Source organism: Python bivittatus, unplaced genomic scaffold (assembly GCF_059951505.1).
Source record: "Python bivittatus isolate LINGU-HERP-01145 unplaced genomic scaffold, Pbiv_v1 ctg000560_np1212, whole genome shotgun sequence".
In the NCBI taxonomy this organism is placed as follows: domain Eukaryota; kingdom Metazoa; phylum Chordata; class Lepidosauria; order Squamata; family Pythonidae; genus Python; species Python bivittatus.
Window position 1 is genome coordinate 236,242 of NW_028277083.1, and position 24,995 is coordinate 261,236.

Below are 24,995 nucleotides of genomic sequence, written 5' to 3' on the forward strand. Positions count from 1 at the left end.
GCGTGGCGTGCGGCGAGCGAGGCGCGTCGCGATGCTGCTTTTCTGCCCGGCCTGCGGGAACGTGCTGGTGGCCGAGGAGGGCGCCCGCTGCCACCGCTTCGCTTGCACCACGTGCCCCTACGTGCGCAACGTCACGCGGAAGGTGGGTGTCCTGTCCGGGCCGGGCCGGGGCGGGCCGGGGCGGGGGCGGGGCGCGCGCGGACGCTCTCCGGCGCTCACCCTCCCCCCACGCTGCCAGGTGACGAGCCGGCGCTACCCGAAGCTGAAGGAGGTGGACGACGTGCTGGGCGGGGCCGCCGCCTGGGAGAACGTCGACTCGACGGCAGGTGCGTCAGCGGGCGGGGCGGGGCGGGGGGCGGCGCGCGGGGCGCGGGGCGAGGCCGCCGCGCTGACCCACCTCTCCCTCCCTCTCGCCCGCAGAGCCGTGCCCCAAGTGCGGGCACCCGCGCGCCTACTTCATGCAGCTGCAGACGCGCTCGGCCGACGAGCCCATGACCACCTTCTACAAGTGCTGCAGCGCCCGCTGCGGGCACCGCTGGAGGGACTGAGGGCCAATAAAGACCGCGCAGAGCAGCGTGCGGAGCCGAGTCGCTTTATTCGCCCGGCGCCGCGCGAGGCGGCCTCACGGGGCAGCGGCAGGGGCAGCGCCCCACTTGTTCCAGTTCAGCTCGCGGGGGAAGACCGCGCCCATCCTCACGGCGCAGTCGATGGCCGGCTCGTAGAAGGCCGCCGCCGGCGCGGCGCCCGCCTCCTCCCCGCGGGCGGGTTTCGAGAAGAGCGAGGCGGCGCCCTGCGCTCCGAGCTGGAACTTCCGCACGCAGCCAAGGGACTCCAGGCCCTGCGGGACGAGAGAACCCCGCGTCGGCTCGGCTCGGCTCGAGCTAGGGAAGGAAGGGCGGCCCGGCCCGGGGCCGGTTTCCCGATGGGGGTCGCGCCAGACCCCAAATATCTGCGCCCCTTCGGGTCTGGCCAGCCGCGCGTCCCTCCCCCTGAAAGTGAACGTGCTTCCCAGCTGAAAGCCACTGCCCGCCTGCCGTGCCTCACCTGCAGGACCTCCAGGAGAGCCACTGGCTGCAGCACGCCCAGGTAGTGGCGCTGCAGGGCCACTTCTGTGATGCCGGGCTTTGTCATGATGTGGCAGAGCACGCCTTCCATGATCCCTTTGCAGACTGGTTTGTTCAGGCTGCCGTCCACGATGCGCCAAGGCCGCCCCACAAAGCAGATGCTGTCTCTGCTTAGGAGGAAAAGCCAATCGCCGTGAGCGCAAACCCTCTCTCCCCTGGACTTAGAAAATGTTTGCGGGAACGCATCACGTAATTGAGGCGCAACGCTGTCAGGGAAGCATTTTGCTTTATGCCCAGCCCGTCCTGCCTCCGAGCCCCTCCCATATCAGCATCAAGCTAGAGGCTGCTTTGGCGTTTGGGAACTAAGCCTAGAGCCACCTCTGCTTTGTGCGCTCTGTAACTCTTCTGCACGGAACTCCTCCTAAAACCCTCAACGTTAACCAAGACGAGTGCCGCTACAGACGCTGAGTGTTTGCTCTGCGCAAAACTAAGCAGGAAATGGAAGCTTCTGCTGCAGGAGACTGAGCTCACCGCTTGCTCCAACAATAATGGCCTGACAAGTTGAAAACTCCGGGCCCTAACATGCACAGATGGCTGGAATTAAAGCCCTTCCTATTTTCAGGTTATCCTTGCTGCTTTGCAATTGCACATCAAACACAACCCCTACCAAGTGTGCTTTATCTGCACGCTTACCGTCTCCCTTCAGCCTGCAGAGGCTGCCCTGCAGCACATCCTAGGGAAGAGCAAAAAAGACAGTGAGTGACAGGAGCACCATCTTATTTCTACTGAATAATTAGTGCAATCATCAGAGTTGTTACTGAACAAGTTTCAGTCGAGTGGGGAAGGTCCTGTGTTCCAATCCAAGGAGTGCTGAAGGGAACACCATCAAGACAAGTATCACAAATAAGATTAATACAACAGATTTTGTCGTGTCTGGGGGAGAGGGCCTGGCCTCCATGGCTTCGGAACCCTCCCAGCCATTCTTGTTTTTGCTCTGGATGATCTTGGTACAGTTCAGGAGGGCTTCACACTTACCACTGGAAGTTTCAAGATCCTCTTGCGATGACAAGTAACCCTCATGGGACTCTTGAGTTGGAGTTCCCCAATCCAAGGCTTCTTTGCCATGGAGGGCCAGGGCTTTTTGCCCAGAGGAGCGGGGGCCCATCCTGCATTTCTGCATGGCAGGTCCTTCTTGCGCCACAGACGTCCTGGCTCCTTCCCAGCATGGCATGCTTGAGGAGAAAGCATTTGTTTCTGGAACCCACTCCTCCTCCTCTCCCACCTCTACTCTTTGCCTTTTCCTGGCTGGCTCTTCTCTTGCTGCTGTAGCAGAGGAGGTGGATTGTTCTAGTTGCTGCTGCTGCTCTTCTTCCTCTTGTTCTTGGTCAGCACGGTCCTTCTTTGTATCCGACTCTTCGCCTGGCAGGCTCTTACTGGTGTCCTTGAGGCCCACAGAATGCAACAGCCACGGACTTGCAAATCTCCTTGCAACCAGCCGAGTAGTTTTTCCTCCTACTTCTAACACCTGCTCCAAATCAAGAAGATCCTAAACAAGGAGGGGAGGGGTGTCATAACCCACAAACTTTAAGACTGTAGGTGAAAAACAGCCAGATAATGAGAGGCTTCTTGTTAACTGAGTAATCTCTGACCCACAAAAGATCAGGAAATTCACTCTCCCCAACCTGTGCCTAATGTGCCTACATTTGCTTATTTCATTAGATTTAGATGCTGCCTGACTGCAAGGCAATGCTGGGCAGCTCACAATTTAAAATAAAACAAGATAAAATATACAAGAAATCAACATCTGTCTGGATCACATACCATATATCCAAAACACATCTAATAAGGGGACCACATCCACTCTAAACCAAGACCTCAACCCCAGCCAGCACAGATAAGGGACGGGGGTGGGGGTGGAATGAGGATAATTGTTCATTGCTTCTGGCCAGCAGTTTGTCTGGGCTTTTCCCTTCCTCTCACACGCACCAACCTGAAGGTACTGCTGCAAGATCTGAGTGCGCCCAGTGACAGCTTCTTCATAATGCTGGAACTGCCTGGCAAGAGTCACCCGGTCTACCCCAAAGTGTGATGTGGCCTCTATGGCAGAGAAGATTTCAAGGGCTGCAGCAGCATCTCCAGGGCTGTGACTGTAGTGATCCAGCAACTGAAGTTTAGCTGTATTATCACCCTCTTCTGGGACCCTGAAACATCTGGTAAAGGAACCAGGGAGGCAAGAAGTTCCAACTGGCATGTTCTCCAGATCAGATGGGTCTGCGGGCACAAAACACAATACTTAAGCCAACAGGAAGCACAGTCCCACGAGGCTGAGCCAGCTGCTCCCCAGTCCTAAGCAACTGCTTGCCTCCTCAGCCAGAGGCAAGCAGAGACCACCACAACTAAGGGCCTCTTCTGAAACAGGACAAGGGAGAAACTATGCTGGGGCCACTTGTCCAAGAGCTCCCACGCCCAGCAGACTGACCTTCGGCCAAGAGGCCAGTTTGGTTAGGGGTTGTTCTCAACTTCACTTTCACTTGACAAGAATCAACAACGATGTTGTCTGTGGGACTCAAATTCCGGGTGTTGATGATCCCCGGAGCACAATAGCCTCTCATGAGCAGGTAGTTAGTACGTGAAGCCTGGCGGGCCTTCACCTCAATCTGCCGCTTGTTGACTGGGTTTTCCTCCATGTCGTCATCGTCGTCGTCGTCCTCCTCCTCCTCCTCCTCCAACCCATCTTTCCCTAGGCTACAAGAAGCAGACGGAGGATTGACAGGGTCTGCCAAAAGGGCTGGGGTAGAAGGCTAGTCTTATGCTTGGTGTAGCATGCTGAGGATTGCAGCCAGGCTACCCTTCTATGAGAAAGGCAGGGCGCAACTAAGGGTTTGGGAAATTCAGTTAGAAAAGCAGAGAATAAACATCATTATTTAAACCGGCACCCAAATTTGGCTGGAGGGGCTGCTGCTTCATACCTCTTCATGACTTCATTCTCCACCATGGTGCTGTCAACCACTACGATTTGCTCTGGGATTGCAACGTCCACTGAAACCAGGCCAAGAGAGAAGAGGGCCAGGAGAGCAGAGCAGTAGCCGCCAGGCCCGTCTAAAGGAAAAGTTACCATCTCAGCCCCAAGGGGGTTGTCCTGGTCCTTAAAGGAAAAGCTGGAAATTGCATCCTCTCTTCCTGCTTCTTTGAGCTGTAGGAGAAACTGGTAGGCTTCACTGCAGAGGGTGCTGGGAAACCGCCAGGTGAACACTCTGGGGAGGCACAGGGAGAGAGGAGCCTTGCAAACGTCTCTCCAGATGGGGCTCACCCCAGAAGGCCGCAGGACCGCTCGATTTCTGGCCACTGCCGCTTGCCCAGCAAGGATTCCTGGCCAGAACCTCTGGGCTAAGACCACTTCCCAGTCAGCTGGCCACCCCTCCTTCGCATTCGGCCCTGGCAGGCTCAGAATGAAGGGGAAGCAAGGTACCAACCTGTAGTAGCTTTGAGAGAGCTGGTAAGACATGGGCACGAAGGGCAGCGCCCGGCTCTTCTTGGGGCCCAGGCTGTGATTGCCCCGGCGGCGGTTTACCAAACTCCTCTTCTGGCAATCCAGGAAAGCTTTCACTAGGACATCGTCCTGATAGTCCCGGTAGAGGCGGAAGGTCTGCCAAGGGAAACGTCACTTGGTGGCCCTTTGCAGACATGCCGCTTCCCCTGCTCTGAGCTGGCTCTGCCAGGGGGCGGCGTTCCCTCAATGCTTCCCAGCCACTTAAGCGATTGCAGGTCTAGCAGTGGACGGGCCACCTGGCAAAGACTACCTTGCTGTCACAGCCTGGCTGTGACCGCTGCAGCCCCGACTACCTCTGCAGAATTACACCCAGAATTACAGGTGTAGGCTGAGAATGGCAAAGGTGAGTCCAGAGGCAAGCGCTGACTGATGTGTTCGCTTCTGGGATAGGACAGAACATCAGCATTTGCAGACAGAGAAACACTGGTCAAAAGCATTCTTTGCTGCAGAGCAAACCAGGTTTCAATCTTCCACACTCATTAGAGAACAGCCCTTCCTGTCCCAGTGTACCTGGCTAGACCCCCAAGGGTAAGGGTTGGCCTGCTTCTTCCTACCTGGAAGGACTGGAATGACTTCATCTGATTATTGGAGAGAGCAAGCGTGCTTTGGATCAGGTTCTGCAGCACCAAGAAGTGGATGTCGGCAATGCTAAAAGGAAGAGGAGGAGGAGGGAAACCATGGCTTCAGCCTAGGCCTGGCTCTTGGCTTTCATTTCCAGCAATCCCCTTCTTCTGCACGTGGCCTGAAATGAGGGGGAACCCCAGGCCTGCTCTCTACAGGTAAGTGCCTTGCCCCAACAAACAGCCTTGGCTTGCCATGTTTGCATCTGGGGTTTTCTTCTTTAAATGGCACACACCCTCCAACATGATTGCAATTCTCAACCAGGCAGGCAGAGGGGAAGCCCCTCTTACAGGGCGGTCACTGGAAAGGGCTTCTGTCTCTCCTGAAGGAGGGTGCTCTGCAAGGAGAGATTCCTAAGAGCAGAACATACCAGAGAAATAAAGGGAGTGGTTCTGCCTCACCTGCTGAGTTCATCTTCTTTCCTGCCATGGCTGGTCTCATTTCCAATAGCCAGAACGCGGAACCTGGAGAAAGGCAAGAAGGAAGTCAACTGAAAACTCCCATGGGGTCCTGACATCTTTCCTGAGGAATTCTGTGTCCCTTTCCCTGGCTGAAAAGAAACAGCACAGCAGCAGAACTGCAGGGTGTATAGATAAAGCCCTGGCCTCCAAAACAGGACTGAAAAAGATGCCTGCTCCCTGCAACACCCCGCCCCCCGGCCACGGCTGCCAAATTGCAGAGGAAGTTCTCCCCTGCACCATCTAGGCCAAGCTCCAGCTCCTCCCAAATCAAAATGCAGTCTGGGAAAGAAGCTAGCAAGGGAGTGAGAACCAAAGACAGTTGGGGCTCCAAGTACTTTGGCCCCTGGTAATGCAGAGACATAAAATGGCTAGATGTGGCAAGGGTTACAACAGACCTGAGGAAAAGATCCTCCAAGGTGTCTGGAATTGCTGGCCTGGGAATCCCCAGTGTGGAGCTGAACTTCTCCTTCAGTCTCTCCACAAAGTCCTTGAACTCTTCGGAACAAACCTTTTCACAAGAGTACCAGAAATCAGATCTTGAGAACATGCAAGTCTAGGAACTAGCAAACTTGAAATCACTTTCATCTCTCCGGTTTTTAAACAGACAAGAGGGAATTAGCTGTTGGGCTGGGCTGGCTAGGAATTCCAGTCTGGAGAGGTCTACACCAGAGGATTTTAAATGGGCCGAACAGACTAGTTGAAGGTCGGGCAAGCAGTGTTTGTTGCCCCGTCCCACATCCTGCCTCAAGAGCAGAGACATCAGCCCCAGTCACGCTGGGAGGCAGCTGCAGCAGGGATGAAGATGGGAATGGAGTCTAAGGGAATACAGCATTTGAGCACCTGGCATCCTGGATCCAGCTGCCCACCTCCTCTTGGCAGGACCATGCTGTGTCTGGGGCAGCACTTGCTTGGAGCTGCCAACAGGCTGATGGAAGGAAAGGAAGCAGCAGGCCCAGGAGCATCTCTCCTCACACCCCTGCCCCTTCTTCCATCATGAATTGCTGTCCCTTGCTTCTGCTGGAGGTGGGACAGCAGCAGAGGCTTCTGCTTGGGTGCTTGTTGAATACAAATGGACTTTCTGGGGGAAGAATCCAGGAGGATGGATCTTTGTGGCAAGACCTCCAGCTTCAGTAGAGCCAGAGCAGTGTTCTCACCTTGGGATCCTGATAGTTGCTCTTCCTGCTCATGAAGTCCTCAATCAGAGCTCTGTCTTGGTAGACTTCAGCAAGGCAAACTCTGCCAAAAAAGCCCAACCTCTAGCTTATCCTCCGGTAGAAAACACACCCTCCTCCCCAAGTCCACACAAAGGAGTTACGGCCTTCCCTGCTGGGTAGACACGCAGCAGCGTTCTGCTCCATCCCTAGCCTGGGCAGCGGGGGTTCTCCTCCCAGGGAGCCCAGGGCCCACTCTGAGAAGATGGGAAATGTCTCTGTGGATGCCAGGCAGTGGCAGCAGCCATGGATTACCAGGTGACCAGCCAGATTGTTAGCTGGAGAAGGTAGTCCTGGCAAGGGAGGCCCTGATGAAGCCAAAAGCAGCAGAGGAAGGAGCAGAGGGGAGATCAGACTAACCCCCTCCCCATACGTATGACATTTCAAGACAGGGCCGCTTCAAGTAAAGCCTCTCACTTGTAATTGAGATAGGTCTGGGGGTTTTTGACAATGTAGCGGGCCCGCCGCCCAACTGAATGAGAAGTCTTGTCTAGTGATTCCTCAAAGCTGCTGTGCATGATGTCTCTGACCACCTGCCAGGGGACAAATGGTCCCTTCACCTGCAAGAAGCAAAAGAGCAGCTAGCTTGGTGCAGCCTGGCCTCAGAGTCTCGCCTCCATTCCCTCCCAAGGCAGGGGCTGACTGGCCTCATTCAGACGTTGATTCCAAAGGAGGACGGGCCTCCACCTGCCCACCTGCCTGCCTGAGGCCAGCCAGCCCCTTCCCACCTGCCAACCTTGGTGTTCAGAATGTTGCTTGCAATACGGCAAAGCATCAGTAGGCTGTCCTCCTGCACGGTCCATGTCACACGCAGGCAAGTCATTCTCTGCAGAGCCCTTCGGTCCACCTCATCGTGGTAGCGTGGCCTCTGGTGCTTCTCTTCAGGATTTTCATCTGTGTAGCAAGCAACAGAGAGAGGCAGAGAAAGCAAGCAACATTCAATCCACAAGCAAGGCACGGATTTGTGCCATTTCAGAGCTTCTGCCTTGGATTATTATGCTGCCCAGAGTCGCTGTGAGTGGGGCAGTCTATACATTTTGATTAATGAATACATAAATCTGAAGAACTCTAAAAGGCTCCAGTGGGGCAAGCTGAACAGAAAGGGCAGCTATTATGAGAACATGCCAAGTCTCTAAGAAAAAGGAAGCTCTCAAGTGGTGGAGAACTGCCAAGTAGACAAGCTCTGCCTAAAGAGCCTGCCTGCTGATGCATTACCTCTCTTTCTCTTCCTTTTCTTTGTCTTCTTCACCATATCCTTCCTCAGTCGCTTCCTCTTCTGGCTCTTTCCCCCCCTCACCCTCTGGCTTCTGTTCAGGTTTGCTTCTTTCTCAACCTCCAGGTCTTCTTTCTGTAGAGCAGGTTCTGAACTCAACAGACTCTCTCCCCAGAGAGCACTGTGGCCACCTGAGAGTCACAAGAAATGCTGAGGAATAGCGTGGAGGATGGAATCCCAAACACCACGGCTGCCTTCTCCTTAGCCAATCTACTGACCCAGGATGTCCATAACATGGTAAATTGCAAGGCTGAAGAGACAGTCCCACAATGGTTTTTTTGCCCTCTGCTATCAAGGTCTTAGGAATAGACTAACATAGCATTCAACAGGCTGATATTCAACCTAGAGGGAAGCAAGAGGGAACCCACGCACAAATCAAAACCTGCGGACAATTGGGTCACTGAAGTACAGGTTGATCAAATCCTTTAAAGAAAAGCAGTCAGAGTAATCAAACGAAGTCACAGGTAGGGTTTTCATATCTCCCTGCAGTGTAAAAACCAACCTGCAGTCAGCTGCTGCTACTCTGTTCTGCAGCTGAAGCACCCTAGGAAACCATTCCCAAGCTGCCTATGATGTGCTAAGAATCACTGTAGTTCTTGCAATCACAACCCCTGTTTTGTCCCCTCACCTCCTGGGCCAAACGGCAGGGGGCGCTTGATCAGGAAGGTCTGCAGTCTGACTATGTGCCCGGCTTCAGAAACGGCATTTTCCTGGCGGTAAAGCGGAGGGGGGTTAGTGGGGGAAGAACAGAGCAAAAGGCTGCTGCAGGTAGTTCGAGGACAGATTTTGGGTGGTCGTTAGAAAAGGTAATAATTTACTAAGGATGGTTTTCTCTCATTTTCTCTACCTCCCTTCCCCCTGCACACCCAGGGGAACAGAATCACTGTGGCAGGGTGCCTCCTGCTGCCAACCCTCAGGTGTGGCTGACAGCAGTGGACATTGCTGAGGAGTCTAGCAGGACCAGGAGGGTGCATTCCCTTTAGGTCCCTCGAAAGCACATCAACTAGAACTAGCCAGGGGGGTTCTGTCCAGTGCCCAAGCCTCAATCACCACGGGAAGGGATCCAGATAACCTATCTTCTTACACCAGTGAGAATCAGGACAGTCAAAAACAGATTTCCAAGAATAAGGTAGAAATCCAAACATTTATCAGAAAAGGTGGCATTGTCTACTTCTTTGCTAACCGCGCAGTAAAAAGGAGGCAGAGAAGAAGCAACTTTCAAGAATAACATTTGGGGAGCCTCACCTTCCTAGTCTTATTAATGATGTAGCTCGTCCAAATCCAGTTGCGTTTTAAGTGGCTGTAAAAGCTGGAGTCTAAACCACCTGCCCCGAGCCCATCCCCTGGTATTAAACCTTCATCCTCCACCTCTCGGCGTCCTCTAGGATGGGAAATAAACAGCCAGGTGACCAACTCTTCTCCTCCCTCCAGATCAGGTATGGGCAATCCAGGGCCCTCTGCCAGCCTCCTCCCCCAGGGACCAAACCACCCTTCTGCTATGACCCCACTACTACTGTACTGTTGGCAGGACAGAAAGTGTAAGCAGTCTCAACGGGGGAGGGGAGGAAGCAGCATAAGCCATCTCTCCTCCCCCATCCCTTCTCCGAGAGAGCACAGGGCCTGCTCCCCCACCCCACCTCCAGGCAAAGGAAGACTGGTCCTTCCCCCAAGCTGCTTGCAGGAGGGGAGACGTACGTTGTATACTCCAGCATGGCACACTTGCGCTCCAGGTTATGTCTGTGGGCTGCTGACTCTTGCTCCGAGAGAGCATCCACCTCCCCAGCTGGAGCTCCACTCCTTTTTGCACGGGGATGGCGGACAATTCCTGCAGGACCCAACAGATACTGTCAGCAGAGGCAGAACCAGACAATGCAAACTGATCGGTTGATGAGAGGAAGATGCTAGGGACAGGAGGCGATGGGACCATAGCAGCAATGGAGCAGACTTGGACAGCCAGCCCCCAATGCTGAGGGGGAGGCTGCTGCCAGCATCATACCGAGGGGTGTGTTGAGGCAGACACACTGCAGGTCAAACCAGAAGTTCTCTACATCCTGGAGAGTGCTCAAGGTATAATGGCGCCTGTCAAATGGGCGGCTGCTTTGAGCCAAGTTGTAATGGGGCTCACAGGTGGTGGTATCCACAATCACTGCTTTTTTCTTCAAGTAGACAAACACCTGCATGAGATTCAAAATGCTCAGACCAAAGTTCAGGTAACAGAAAAGGGGTAGGACCAGTAATTCTGGCATCCAGTCTTATTTTAAAGGAAGCACAGGCACCTAGTCACTCAGCAGCTATTATTTTAACAGATTTCTTGAAAAGCCCCACTTTCATTTGAAGTTTGATCATCATTTTCTATACGATTATAAGGGTTTGCTCACCTTATACGTGATGACATTCCTCTGCTAGCTGAAAATGCAATTGATCTGCAAGCTTTCATAATGAAAGTCAAGGAGCACAGTGATAAACGACTATGATTAAACCCTAAAATCCTAACCTAATGATATATAGCAACCAACCTTAGAACTGACAGTGAAGACAATGACATGGTGGCGAGTTTCTGCCTTTTAGGATTGGCTATCAACTGAAAAGGATCCAGCAATCAGGAAATATGTCATAGACTAGTACTTGGTAAGGCAGCAATGAGGGTCTTGCCTTTCTATACAAGCCAAGAAACTGTGTAGGCAATGGTTTTTCCTGTGTCACTCTATAGAAGCAAAATCTGGACTCTGAAGAAGCAGGATAGGAAGAGTATTGATGCTTTTGAATGTTGGTGTTGGAGAAGACGCCTGAGAATACCATGGACAGCCAAGGAACCAACAAATGGATCACAGAACAATCAGCCTAGAGTTCTCCTCGAGGCAGAAATGACCAAGTTCAAATTGTCATCTTTTGCACGGATCATGCAAAGATCTAGTTCTCTTGAGAAGTCCATAAGGCTGGGAAAGATGAAAGGAAGAAGAGGACGGCCAGTAGCAAGATGGATGGACTGATTTGCAGCAGCAATGGGTGAACCACTGGAAGACCTGAAGACCCATGTAGGGACAGATCATCCTGGAGAAAGTCTATCTACGTGGTTACTAAGAGGCAATACCAACTTGATGGCATATAATCAATCAGTGACCCTGCATGAAGCATTATGCTGATGATGCCAACAATAGCTCTGCTTAATTAGTTAACATACATTTTCACTTGTAATCTAATATCATGAATCGTCTATAGAAGATAACATTTTGTGCATCTGATGAAGGGGACTCCATTTGGATTATGGTCTGTCATTTTCAATGTGCTAGTCTTCAAGGTGGAACAGGACACCATGCTTTCCCTGAAAAATGTTGTTTCTCTTGCATATCTTTACTCAGATTATATGTAAATAATTTATATATAAATTATATATAAATATGATAAATATTTATATATTTATTATATTTATCATATAATATGACATATATAAATAAATAGAAAAGGCTATATAACTATGATAAATAAATAAATTATAAATAATATGGCATAGCATTCAGTTATAGAAAACCAATAAAGAAATAACATTACCTGATCTTTTTCTTGAAATTTCTCTGTGGGGCCAAACTGCAGTAGTCCCATATAACATAACCGCTGTAGGCTTTCCATTACTGAAAAGATGTATCTCCTGTAAGGATGCATTTCAGGTTGAAAATCATTGGACTCTTCTCAATTGTAAGAAAGCAGCAACATATTCCTATTCTTAACCCAAATCAAAGACAGCTCTAAACGCGAAACATGCTGTAGAGTCATCAAAGTGCAAGGTCCGAGTTCAATCCAAATAAAGGGTTGAACGTACAATATATAAGACCTAATATATGGCAGCCACCTATGCTTGATGAGTTCTAACAAGAACAAAACCAATTGTAGCCCAGTGCCTCCAAGGGGTCAGTGGTGCCTATAACCACTCTATCCATATTCATATCCACAGCGTTCTCACTCAAGTCACAAATGACCAGGCTCAAAATATCCTATCTTGGACACATTATGCAAAGACCCAGCTCTCTAGAAAAAGCTCTAATGCTGGGAAAGGTGGAAGGAAAGAGAAGAGGATGACCAGCATCAAGGTGGATGGACTCGGTTAAAGCGGTGATGAGGGCACTGTTGGAAGACCTGGAGGAACAGTTTAGGGATAGATTGTCATGGAGAAAAACTATGTGGTCACTGGGAGTCGGAAATGACTTGATGGCACATAATCAATCAATCAATCAATCAATCAATCAATCAATCAATCAATCAATCCACATTCAGTTTTTAAAGGATGGGTAATGAATGTAGCATTCCACCTCCCCTACCACCCGAAATCTTCCATCAAAGATATGCCCATTTTTGTGCTTTGTGTCACTTTATGGCAAGTCCCATCTGTGAGCTCTACTCTTGCCCAAATTCAGAATCCAGCTGGAGTGAAAAGTGCCAGGAGGTCCCTCTCTTTTGAAAATCACACCCTCTCCACTTTCCTGGACCAGCCCCAACTAATCAGAACCCACCGCTTGTAAAGGAGTTGCTGTCGAACCGATCTGGGAAGGTCTCTGATGAGTGTATGTTTCCTCAGGGAGTCCATCAAATAATCTTCCAGGTTATCTACCTACATGTAATTTCATACAGCAGAATACAAGATTGGCCAACCAAGTCTTAATCAACCTCATTCTGCAACACAGAGGTTTATCAAGGAGACTGGCTTCAGGCTATGATGTATGAGCCGGCAAAGCCTCAAATACCAGAACCTTGAGGGTCCAGTAGTCCTCCACCCTGTCTTCCCAGAAAAGGCCTGGTGCCAACAGAGTTTCAGGTGCATCAGCTCCTGAACAGGTGGCTCTGTTACGGTTCTTAATTCGAAGCCCCTCACCTTGTAGCTGACTTGCACTATCTGGACAAAGATGGACAATGGCAAACAGAGGAGAAGGTCGCTAACAAGTGCCCAGCCACGTCCAAACTCCCGGTGGACTGGCAGAGGAGGGATGTGACGCATCCAGCAGGCATCATCCACATAAACTGCAAGGGAAAAGAAGGAGGTGCAGGGCTCCAGCCATTTTACCTAATGGATGTTCAGGATATGTTCGCTTTTCAGCCACCACCAGAAATGGAGGGTCACCATTTTCCACCTTGCGTTTATTGAAACAGGCTGCTACAGGCAGACAGGAACATTGAGAGCTATGCTGACTATTACAACAGCCCAGAAAAGCCTGCTTGCATGAATGGGGAGGGGGGGCAGAAGAATTCTACTTGGAGCTGGCTCCAGAAGGAATGGGGGAGGACAAGTTATGGAGGCCACCGTATCCCTGCATAGAAAGCCACCAGTTGCTGAGAGGGGCAGGCTAGCTTTGTCAGAGAGGGCTGGCTTGGCTAAACTGTGAAAAAGTTGTGGGACATTTCCTGAGGTTTGTACAAAATCCTCGAACCCTTGCCTTTGAGCCTTTGAGATCCTCACCTTTCTGCTCCCCAAGCTCCATTTCTCCTTCCTGGGCAGGAACCTCTAGGCTTCCCAGAGACTCCTTGTCATCTGTTGTATCAGGCAGAGTGTAGGAGGAGGTACAGCCTGGGTCCTCCTCTAGCACATCACAGGCAGTTCTCCTCCTCTCCGGGCTGAGAGGATGTCCATAAATCAGGTACCAGAGGAAGAGGTGAGCCATCTTTAAGCGCGGCATTTTGGGGAGGAAGCCCAGAGAGCGTCCAAGGCCTGGCACTGAAAAGAAGCATCTCTTTCCCTTCAGAAAGCCACAAACAGGTGGCTGCTGTGTCTCAAATTGCAGTGCCTAACCCACTTCCACTAAACCAAAGCAGAGCAGCAGAGGTCTCCTGTTACCTGTAACGGGATGATAGCTGAATTTGGCAATGCACACCTTCTCTCCAGCTGTTTCGCTTTGGCAGGGAAAAGAGCAATCTTTCCTTTCGCTCAGGGTAGTCTCAGCTCCAGACTCCTGCCTTTTTGGGTCCTGAGACATTGACGTCTGCTGAACTTTAATTCTGAAAATTAGGGAGAAAAAGAGAAGTAAAATCTTGGCTTCAGGAATCTGTGAATTGTTGCCTGGCAAGAAATTCCACTCCCTTCACTGAACTGCAAGGTCAATGCAGCTCTTGCAGCCCAATTCCCACCTATTCTCAAATCAGAAAGGGGCAGTTGGCCTGGCAAGTAGCTGTTGAAGAGCACTGCAAAGCGGAGGAGTCTCAACATCTCTGCAAGCAAAGTCAGATTTGCAACTGAAATGCAGGATGGCACATCCTTGGAGAGAAGACCACTCTATCAGGACAGGAGTTGATGATAGACTTTCTGAACCAGCAGAACCTCTGAACTCCCCCCCTCCACTTCTCTTGGGCATCTGGATGTTCTCAGGAGGTCTGCAATTCTACAAACCAGCTTCTGGCAGTAGCGCCACCCATCTGCGTGACCTTCTGAAACCTGCCTGTTCACAGTACTTGAATTGGAGATTCGGAAACGCACTTGCTCAATGGCACTTTTCACCAGCGGGTCACTAGGAGTCACAGAAGGATCAACAACAAATTCAACCTGTCAAGGAAAGGAATCCAGAGGACACGTACTAATGAGGAGCTGCCCCAAAGGCTGTGCAAAGAGGAAGACACAAGCAGTGGTGTTCCCTGATTGTTCCCCTGAGGATGTAGAAATGCCTCCTAGCTGCAGCAAAGCCTCGGATACATTCTGCAGAGACACCCCAAACATCTGTAAGCTAAGCAAGGGTGGGTTAAGGCTACAGTGAGGCAGGAGTCCATCAATTCAAGTGTGCAGTGATGCACCTGGCAATGCTCCCTCGGGAGAGCATGCTGCCCCACAAAAGTCATGTGGAATGCTTCCTCATTCCAAGTCAAACTGTTTATTTAAACATTTATATGCTGTTTCCCCTTTAAAAAAAAACTGAAGCACTTGACTTTTGGGGGAGCTGACAGCAGCAGAGACTGGATCTGTTGGCTGACCCGTGCAGACACTCCCTCTTTCCCCTGAATTCAGTGGTTTGGAAAAACTATCACTTCTGAGGCTCCTCTACAAGGGGAAAATTAACCCGTTGGGAAAAAGAGCAGGTCCTTTCTTGAGCTCTTATTTCTCCTACTACAGAAGATTCTCCCCCAGCTTTTCAGAAAGGGATTGCTACCTTTCGGCTGATCCCATCCTGGATAACAGTAGTGCGGTAAAGGCGCAGAAGGCCTTCCTGGGAGAGCTTCTGGACTAAGCGAACAATAGATTTCTTGCAGCACCTGGTGGCGACCCCTTCTTGCTTCTCCTGATCCATGATCATTTTCTGAAGCCTGAAAGAAGACAGATCACCTGAGGATTCCTTTCTGCAATGGCAGAAGGGGAGGCGGAATCACCACGGACGCTAGGTTGAGCCCCACATAAGCAGCTCCTCCACTCGAGGTAGCTTATGAGGACCTGGAAGAAAAGGGATGTGAGACAAAAAACAAGCTCGGGAGCACCTGCCAAGCTCTTCTGCCACCTGGCCCTGCTGGCTCTGCCACTCTGACTTACCCAAACAAACTCTCAATCAAGCGCAGGTTTCGGACAGCCTCAATTATGAGGTTCCGACGTTTCAGTAGACGGTAGGTCTCATGGGATCGCTCTACCAGAGATGTTTGCGAGCTCTTCTCTTTTCTCTTTTCGTCACAGCTCTTCTAGTACAGAGTCAGAAAACTATATGTAAGAATGTCTGGTAAAAAGCTGATGAATTCAACCAAGTCCCGTCTTCAGGAGGGGGAAACCAGAGTGGGAGCCCATGAGGGTACTACAAGCCACTGAGAAAGCTTCCCTGGAAAATGACTGCAGCACAAAAGGGAGCACGAACAGGATTCTGTGGAGGGCTGTTCCCAGGCAACTGAGCAGGAAAGCTGACCTGGCCCTGGGACAGACAAGAGCCCTCCCCCAACCCTGGACCGGGCCAAGGTCTGCTGAGGCTCGGGCTGCCTGTGCCGGGAGGCCAGAGGAGGAATTCTGAGTAGCTCCCTCCAGGGGCCTGTCTTCACTGCCTAAGCGATGGGCTGAAGGGACACCTGTCACCAGCGTGCAAGGCATAAGCCTCAGATTCTTACTTTGGGCGTTCCAGGGCGGACTTCTTCGACCACCGCTGCATCGCCAGAGTCAGCTTTGAAATGGGCACAGTTTGAGAGGCTGGTTTCCGACCTTGGCCAGTCCAAAGCAGAATCCCTGCCTTCCAAGTGTTCAAGAGGGAGCAAAGACGACCTCTTCTTCCGAGCTGGTTTGAGAAGAAACACACCCTGAGCGGCCTCCCCAGGCAGCTCCCACAGAGCTTTGCTACATCCAAGAGAACAGGAAGGGGGCTCTCCAAGCATCCTCTTTGCTGAGCTGCTACAAGGGGCTGGATCCAAAGAAATCGAGTCCTGGATGAACAATCTGCCATTGGGTGCTGGTTAATCCTTTCACTTTAATACAGAGAGCCAGTCTGGTGTCGTGGTGAAGGTGCTGGCCTAGAAACCGGGAGATGGGGAGTTCTAGTCCCACCTTAGGCATGAAAGCCAGCTGGGTGATTTTCCGCCAGCCACGCTCTCTCAGCCCAGCCCACCTCACAGGGTGGTTGTTGTGGGGAAAATAGGAGGAGGCGGGAATATTAGGTATGTTCGCTACCTTGAGTTGACCAAAATATTAAAAAGTGCTCTGAACAAATGTTCAGAGAGTGCTCTGAGACCTCTCTCATGAACTCATCTCAATTAATACCCCATTTCAAGGGTCTGGCAACTTCTCCAGTGACCCAAATTCGGTTTTGACCCAACACAGAAGGCTTAGATTGCTTGTGTAAGAAGGGCAGAAACGGGGTCCTGGCACAAGCTGATATCACAAAGGTAAAACATGGCCAGGGATAGCTTAGGGGAAAAGAAGAGGTTTGGGAAAGATTTGGGTTTTCCTAGGGAGAATGAAACATTTCTGACCCCCCAATACTTTTGGTGACCCTGGGCAAAGTGCCAATGCCAATTCTGTACCTTTCTTATTTGCTGACTGGCAAAGGCCACCTCCTCCATCAAAATCGAGCTGTGGCAGGGCCTGTGTATTACCCTTCAGCCTTGCACCATCTTTCCCTTCCTCCTCCAGTTCCAAGAGTACGGCCTCGTTGTCCTCCTCCACTTCCTTCTTCTCTGCTGACGAGAGCCCTTCTCCAGGCAAAGTGTCATCATGCGCAAAAGCCATGCTGGCCTGAGCCAGCTCCTCACTCCGAGCCTTCTCCCGCTCAAACTGCTGGCTCAGGTCACTCTGTTCTGCGTACGTGCATGCAATGTATTTGGTTGTCCGCTGCCTCCCCTCATCCTCCATGAATCCCTAAGCAAAGATCACAATAATCACCTCTGCCTTGTTCTCAAGGCTCTCAAAATGTCAGGTGCTCTCTGGGAAACAGGGCAAAGCAGGTGGACAATCCTTCCCCCAGTTTTAACTGACTGCAGCACAGGAAGGTGGCCTACGGAGCATTACCTTGATCACTTTGTATCTCTCCAACAAGCGACACAGCATCCGGGCTTCCAGCTTTCCCACGTTCATAGCAGCTCGAAGTTCTGCCTGAGAAATACCTTTGGTCCCCCAGCTTTCAACTATGAGGCAGAGAAAGTGGGAATGGATGAAGTTGAAAGAGGACACTGAACACTAAGTCCCAGCATAAGCAGCAAGAGTTGGGTCTGAAGCAGCATCAACTAAGCCCACCTTGCTCACCTGGAGAAAAAGGGAACAATGTTCCAGACCTAAGCCATGCTGGACTCAGTAGAGAGTCTGTCCTCTCCCAGAAAAGCCCAGGGGCATCTGAGCATCAGGTACACCTTCACCTACTGGTCTAACTCCCTTTAGCTGTTCCTGAAGGTAGGCTGGGCTTTGGTCATGGCCAGGACTGTCCACCTGAGCATCAGCCTTGGCTCTGCCAAAGGAGACTGCCAGGCTCTTAAGCACTCAATGGCATTGCAGAGGAAAGTATGGCTCCTGAAGCTCAGAAGAAACCCAGAGTGGTGGGCTGGTAAGTCCTGCTCAGAACACTCTCTGTGGGAGTCAAGAGATCTAGGCACTCATGTGGCAAAATTTCTCCCACAATCCCATTTGATGTCTGGGGTTAAACATTCCTGACCCTATTTCAGCTAGAAAGAAGAACCCATGGCTAATTCAGGGGATGGAACTGAAACAACCCTGGAAACAGAGTTGGAGGTAATGAGGGTCAAACTCACGTCATGGGTTTGACTCCCCACATGGTCATGAACCTTATCGGACAAGCAGAGAAGTTGTTATGTTGTTAATGTTATATTATTGTGAAATTACAGTCGTGTGCTGCCAAGAACTGGGTGGCTTATAAACCCAATAAACAAACAAATAAATAAGAAACTGTTCCATTTTGAAAATTCAGAATCCAAAATGACTTGCGCTGGAAAACTAAGCAAGACTAGATTTCATTGCTGCTGGCGGATTAGCACTGGCTTGTCCCTCGGCCACACAGTGACCAAACCAGCTGCTTCTACCCTGCAACCAAGATGGCTTCAGCTGAAGGGCACAGAAAAAGCAATGCAGACATCCTGCCCAGCCAAACTGCAATACCCACTCAGCTCATATGCTTGTCCCAGCATGTCCTTTTCATATACAACGTCCACAGGCTGCACGGTTTTGGTGATAATTTCTTCATCATCATCATCGTGGAAGTCAGCCACCTTCTTCTGATATTCCTTCACTAGCTTTAAACAACGAACCATGACGTGAGTTCCTGGGAATGAACAAACACAGAAGGTGTCACGTCAACAATAATTGAGTCCCTCAAAGATAATTCACACCCCACTGGATTAAGAATGGCTGAAGATAGTCTGCATAGTCTCCCCTAATTCAAGTACTGATGACACCGTATTGAAGCCCATGTTAATTCTTGCTAGATGGGGCTTGCCAGCAGAAGATCCACCCCCACCTTCAGCATCATGGCAGTCCTAAGACTCTGCTTCCACACCACTCGCTTGTTCTCTTTCTGTGCATCAGAAACTACAAGCACCTCTCAAAGGCACTGATGAGCCAGCTCACTGCCAAAGAGGCAATGGTGGGGTGGGGGTGGGAGGTGGGGAAGACGGCCAAAAGAAATCCTGTCCATGTATTTCCTTCAACCCTATAATTGCTTTAAAATCTGGGCATGCTGCCCCCCCCGGCAGATCTGAATCCTCAGGAAAACCGCAGGACTGTACCATGGGCCCCTAATCCCCCTTTTTCCTGGACTGCCCCAAATGACTTTCCCCTTGCCCCATGCTTACCCTTCTTTGTCCTGAAAGGCCTCCCAACAGAGCATACATCCTGCAGTGGAACAGAGACCACCTTGCCCAAGTTGGCATTCAGCATGTACTGGTAGAGGCGCTTAAAGGTTTTTTCACAGAGACCCTGCACAGCAGCAAGACAAGGAGGGTATTTCTGTCTAACTCTTAGCAAATATATATTTTTCCCAGTCAGCCAAGGTTTTCCCCCTGACCATTTTTCTACTGATTTCCTATGGTTATCAGCAACTCAAGGAGTAGATTCAGTATCAGTTAACTAAGACATGTTCAAAATATAATGTTTCCACATCCATGCATTTTGGAGCAAAGTAAATGAAACATTAATGTTATTTTTGCATTCTTGATCTGTTTTTGATTTATACCATCTCTCTCTCTCACCATTCCAATGAAAATAATTTTAAATTATTGTTGTTGTTTAGTCGTTAAGTCGTGTCCGACTCTTCGTGACCCCATGAACCATAAATTATTAAATTATTACCAACATTCTAAAACATCTCTCCAGGTATTATTTTATTATAACACTGCATTAATAACAGTTTAATCAAAAGCAAGGCAGAATGTTTTCTGTGGGGCTCCTCAAGCAAAGAGATTTCCTGCTTTGAGGAGATCCTGCTCTTCATGCCAACAAAAATGTGGAACCAGCCCCCAGAGCTCTGGAAATACTCCCATACCCCATCAGCCAGGGCTTACTGGCAAACATGAGCTCTGGTCCATCCATATATGGAAGGAGCCAATAAAGAAATGAGGACACACCTGAACATACTCAGTATGAAGGATGATGCCCCACCACCACCACCACACCACACATACACACACACACTCTCTCCACCAGTGTCTGTTCAGAGCTTGATAAAAGTTCACACAACAGTTTGGAAAGCAGCCACCTACACATTCCTCAGTTATCCAGGAAGAGAGCAGCAAACTTGCCAGTTCACCAGAAAGAACTGAAAAGCTTCTGCTCTAACAGACTAAAAGATACACTGGGTTCTAAAATAAAGGAACCCGGTTGCTAGGATACCGATAACCTTATCCTTTCAATAAACCGTATTAAAGATGGAAACCTTGCTTTCGGTTGAGTCGGCTACCAAGTGCCTGGCAACCAGCAAGGATTCAACAACTGCTAGACCCCTCCAGATAGGCTTGGAATTCTTTCGTGCCCCTTGTGTCCAACGTTTGGAGCAGGATAGAAGATTTTGGAAAGGGATGGAAAGGGGACAAACACACATGCAGAATCCTGGGCAGGGAGCCTGTACAGAGATAAAATAAGGGAGCTCTCAGAGATCCAATAGCCCAACTTCTGGCTCAGCTTTGCTAGAGCTGGAGCAAATCTCCAGGATTTGATGTGGTCTCAAAGGCAGACATCCCTAATGCTTCTGAGGCTCTGACGAACGGCACCAGATCAGAAAATTCTACCCACTGAAGGGAGCAGATGCTTCCAACAGAAGCACAAGCATCAAGCAGAAGATACACACAGAGACCGTCTTTGATTTCCAATGTCCTTGAGTGTGGGAAGCAGCAGTTAGAATCTCACCAATTCCTCCTTTATGTTGCCCAGTGTTTCCATCTGACCTGGCCGGCTGCTCAGCATGCCAGAGAGTTTCTCCATAAGAATATCGTATTTGCTCCTCCTAAAACCCAAGAGGGAACAGTGAGCAAACCCTGTACTGCCACTGTCTTGTCTACCCTCATCAGGAAAGTCACACCTTGCAGAAGCTGATCATTGCCAAGAGTCATGGCCCCCTGCTAATTATTATCATCAAGGCCTCTCTGAGACTCTAAGAAGCAAATGTCTGTAATGGAACCGAGGCCTCCTTTTTCTTGAAGAGACCTTCCTCAGGCTGCAGAGACATAAGTTATGTCTCTCAGTCAGTCAGTCAGTCAGTCACTAGAGGTATTTTCTTACAGAGAATCATGTACAGCAATATCAGTTTTTTTGTTATGTTAAAATGCATGCATTACCTGTTATGTCACTCCAATGTTATATGTAGTATTGTGTTTCTGTTGTTGTCTATAATTGTACTTTTTTAAATGCATTCTCCTCTCACAAATCCAAAACATTTTGTGGAACCATCAGATATGAAATTTTATTTTGAAGAACTAGAGACTCACAAAAAAACATGTGTTTTTCAAGATCTCCTTGCATATGCTCAGAGGCAATTGATTGTAAGAAAATATTTGCCTTCAGTCACGAGCACTCAGTTATACCATTTCCATAGCATTTTCTTTAAAAGACGATGTTGTTGTTCTAGGACTGTAAAACTAATATACATGTTTTGCAAAGCTGTATTTTTGGAATGAATGAATGCAGCTATAAAAACTGCACTTAAAAGCTGTGCCACAATGAAAAGCAAAATTGGGCAATACCTAAATAATGTACAGTATTGGCTGCTTTGCAAAGTTTGGCGAGCATGGTTATAGCACATATGAAATTCTTTTGTATTTCCCATGCACTTAGGAATTGGAAGCCAAGGAGAAGATATCACTACAAATGTAATTTGTTGTTTGTTTATTTTGGTGCAACTATAGCATGATGATTTAAAATGCTAATTATCTTTGTTGTCTGTTTTCTATTTGATTGTTTTTCCAGAGTTCATCATGAAGGTATTTTAGTATTTTGCTTTTGGAGGCTGGGGGGAAGATTGAATTTTTTTTTGGGGGGGGGGAACTGTACTGCAGTAATATATAGGTTTAAATATAAACAATTATTGGACATACCCATACATGTACAAGGAGAGATTCCCATGTTAGTATATCTATTAAACCCTGTTTTTATGAAATAATGACAGTTAAAGGAAGAATATCTCCAAAATGTAGACGAAATGACAACTCAGACCAAAAAGGCAAATCAAATGCTGAAAGAGGTAAAACCTGATATTAAGATTAGAGACAGAGTGGGAATAATGAAATTTGGGACTTTCGAACATACTCAAGGGCCTGAGAGGAGCACAAATGAAACCCCCCAGCTCACTTCCAGTGTGAATTTGCCAGGTGCATACCTGTCAGTATGGAAGCGGGTGAGAAGCAGAAGAATGGAGTGCTGTTGGATCCCTGTAGGCAACCTAATCACGTGGGACTGCATTGAGATCAGGCCATTTCGTTTCAGCACTTTTCGATGATAGTGAAACTTTCCAGCATCCACCCTATGAAAGAGGAACCATTTCCATAGTGCTTTAGGCATGCAGATAGCACAGCAGCTAAAAAGAAGCCAACCCCCCCAAGGCTTTATAACAAAAGCTGGAACACGGCAAACAAGAACCGACATCTCTGTATCAATTAAGTTTCTAAAGCAAGTCTATATCTTAAGGTGAAAATTGTTAAGCCGACAAAGGTGGTAGTCCCTTGCCTTAAAAACTCTGCACCTACAATGAAATTGAAGCTTGGTTCAGAGCAAGGGAATTCCCTGGGGTAAGGTTCCCCCATTATTGTAGCAGTGTCTTAGACCTCCCTCCTAAGAGAAGCAGCCTCCAGCCTGACAGAGAAGTTGCAGTCATGATTGGCCTATAAAATATTTTAATAACAAAGCAGGTCAAGACGGTACTTACTTTAGTCCCTAAGAAAAACAGCTCTCCACATCTGTGGGGATATCTACCCACAACACCTTCCTTTCTGGCACTACGGCATCAGAGTTAGCTTAGAATAAACCAGCGCTTGGACTTACTTAAAAGCTGCACTGAGGTCTTTTTGGAGCTCTCCTTGCCAGCGAGCTCGTCCTAATCGCTCCAAAATGCAGTAGGAGAAGTCAGGAAGCTTTAAATCTGGATCCCCTTCCCAACCTATTAGTGCCCTGTGGCGCAACACCTGGGAAGCAACAATGACCAGCCTCTCTCCCCAACTGCAAAGTAAGAAGAGAAATAGTCATTTCCAGGAGTCTCAAAAGAAAGATAGCACTTTCTGTGGTCCAGCAATATTGCCACCAGCCTCTTGGAATTGTAGGTGGACGATTTCAAATTGAATCACACAACACAATGACAATTCCTCCCACAGTCCACCAGTAAATGACCAATTGTTGTTTCTCTTCTGGTGATCACTTTTAAAGACCTTTGTGGCTATCTGAAGAACCACTTATCTTCAGCTGTCTATGCCCATCCAATTCAATCCAGCTGGGTGGATAAGCTTCAGGCCCCGTAAATTAAAGCATACAATCTGGTGGCACCCAGGAGGCATGCCTATTCTGCACCAATTCCTGCCCTCTGGAATGAACTCCCCCCAGAGATACATGTGGCTCGCCCCCATGTCATTTAGGAAATCATTAAAGACCTGGTTGTTCTCTTGCGTGGGAGGCCCTTAAATTAAATTAAATTAAATTAAATTAAATATTAAATTAATAAAAATAACAAAAGGAAAGATTGTACTGCCACCTCTCCCTTCAGCAAAATCCTATCCTTAATAGCCCCTGCTTCCTAAATCAAATTCAAATTCTGATGGCCACAGCAGCCTTAGGCGTGGGTACCAGAATCTAACTCTCCCTTGCCTGCAAAATGCTGGCATGTTTACCTGCTAGTCACACTTTCACAATAGAGTTACAGGAAGAAGTGCCAGGGACTGCTTACATATTTATTAAGTTCCCTACCTCAGCATCAAACTGAATGATCAAGGGAACTAATGTAATCAACAGTAATGCAAATAGAAATATTACACATGGTTCCCACACTCTTCTTTTTTTTAAATAAACTACAATTGGCAATAAAACCTAGACAGGATAAGCAAATAAAGCGGACCCACACGAATACACCCATCAGCCTTTCACAGGAAATAAACTTGACCCAAATGAACTCGAACTGAGGAAGGACCTCCTCTGTGTGGAAGTGGACCACTATAACCTCTGCTGTTGTCCTAACTGGGAATCGTCTCCCCTCCTCACACTGCTGCACAATCAAAGGTTACTCACTTCTCATAAGCCTCCGTGTACGTGCAACAGGGAAGCATGTCCTTCGTCCTGATCTGATCCGTAACGTCCAGCCTCTCTTTCAAATATTGGCACGAGCCCTGCACGCCTTCGCTGTCATCCAAAAGCATATGCACTGGGTAAATGTCGCCTAACGGAACGGGATCCCGCTTGGTCTCTAGAATTCCTGTCTCACGATCAATTTCTTCGTATCTGCAATGAGAATAAAGTCTTTGCCGCGAAACTACCTGCGACCCGCGGTTCGCCCCGGCCGTTGGGACGGGAAAACCGGAGCAACGAGGCGCGCGTTCAGCACACACGAGCCCCCCCACCGACCCCCGGCCCTGCAACGCCCGGAATCCCCACCCGCCGCAGCCCCAGCGCCCCAGGCCAGGCCTCACCGGTCGAAGAGGAGCAGCGGCGAGCGCGGCTGCGGCAGCAGGTAGAAGCGGAGCTCGGTGTGCGCGGCCAGCGTGGCCCACAGCAGCTGCCGGGAGCCCGGCTCCAGCGGCAGCGGGAAGGGCGGGACGCGGCCCGCCAGCCGGTCCCAAAGCGCGCCGGGGGTGACCCCGTCCAGCCCCTCCAGGGCCACCTCGTCCAGGGCGGCCCACAGCGCCTCCATGGCCCGCCGGACGCGCGCTGGGCGGCGCGCAGGAAGTGACGCCCTCGGTCCGCGCCGC

The 24,995-nt window shown here is 49.7% G+C and overlaps 2 protein-coding genes across 7 annotated transcripts; one reads left to right on the plus strand and one right to left on the minus strand.

Annotated features, from left to right (window-relative positions):
- Positions 1-9: 9 nt before the first annotated feature.
- Positions 10-2,599, plus strand: POLR3K (RNA polymerase III subunit K). Its single transcript, XM_088147822.1, has 3 exons — positions 10-142; positions 239-326; positions 421-2,599. Exons 1-3 carry the CDS (start codon positions 32-34, stop codon positions 546-548), a joined length of 327 nt encoding a protein of 108 aa, XP_088003948.1. The 5' UTR covers positions 10-31; the 3' UTR covers positions 549-2,599.
- On the minus strand, positions 623-24,956 carry GTF3C1 (general transcription factor IIIC subunit 1). 6 transcript variants are annotated; one of them, XM_088147787.1, is made up of 37 exons: positions 24,717-24,956; positions 24,319-24,528; positions 23,089-23,262; positions 22,427-22,570; positions 20,962-21,058; positions 19,413-19,536; positions 18,725-18,883; positions 17,623-17,738; positions 17,139-17,472; positions 16,233-16,396; positions 15,676-15,815; positions 15,302-15,455; positions 14,600-14,703; positions 14,002-14,162; positions 13,627-13,881; positions 13,045-13,190; positions 12,686-12,783; positions 11,730-11,826; positions 10,177-10,354; positions 9,876-10,005; positions 9,426-9,561; positions 8,809-8,890; positions 8,123-8,311; positions 7,644-7,801; positions 7,325-7,467; positions 6,851-6,932; positions 6,092-6,204; positions 5,637-5,699; positions 5,169-5,262; positions 4,538-4,710; positions 4,034-4,318; positions 3,544-3,809; positions 3,055-3,335; positions 2,100-2,610; positions 1,758-1,797; positions 1,045-1,231; positions 623-838 (listed from the first exon to the last, which is right to left on the minus strand). In XM_088147787.1, exons 1-37 carry the CDS (start codon positions 24,935-24,937, stop codon positions 623-625), a joined length of 6,225 nt encoding a protein of 2,074 aa, XP_088003913.1. In that variant the 5' UTR covers positions 24,938-24,956. The 6 variants fall into 6 exon arrangements, with proteins under 6 accessions (XP_088003913.1, XP_088003912.1, XP_088003910.1 ...); XM_088147786.1 differs by having other exon boundaries at positions 15,676-15,818; XM_088147784.1 differs by having other exon boundaries at positions 1,045-1,234; positions 15,676-15,818.
- Between the last annotated feature and the right edge of the window lie 39 nt (positions 24,957-24,995).

Bases quoted from the DNA above. Each gene is read 5' to 3' on its own strand.
- POLR3K (XM_088147822.1), top strand. From the start codon at position 32: ATGCTGCTTTTCTGCCCGGCCTGCGGGAACGTGCTGGTGGCCGAGGAG. The intron at 143-238 runs GTGGGTGTCCTG...CCACGCTGCCAG, and splicing joins TGCGCAACGTCACGCGGAAG to GTGACGAGCCGGCGCTACCC. The intron at 327-420 runs GTGCGTCAGCGG...TCTCGCCCGCAG, and splicing joins GAACGTCGACTCGACGGCAG to AGCCGTGCCCCAAGTGCGGG.
- GTF3C1 (XM_088147781.1), bottom strand. From the start codon at position 24,937: ATGGAGGCGCTGTGGGCCGCCCTGGACGAGGTGGCCCTGGAGGGGCTG. The intron at 2,611-3,054 runs GTTGGTGCGTGT...CTCCTTGTTTAG, and splicing joins TCTTGCAGCAGTACCTTCAG to GATCTTCTTGATTTGGAGCA. The intron at 1,235-1,757 runs GTAAGCGTGCAG...TTTCCTCCTAAG, and splicing joins CTGCAGGCTGAAGGGAGACG to CAGAGACAGCATCTGCTTTG.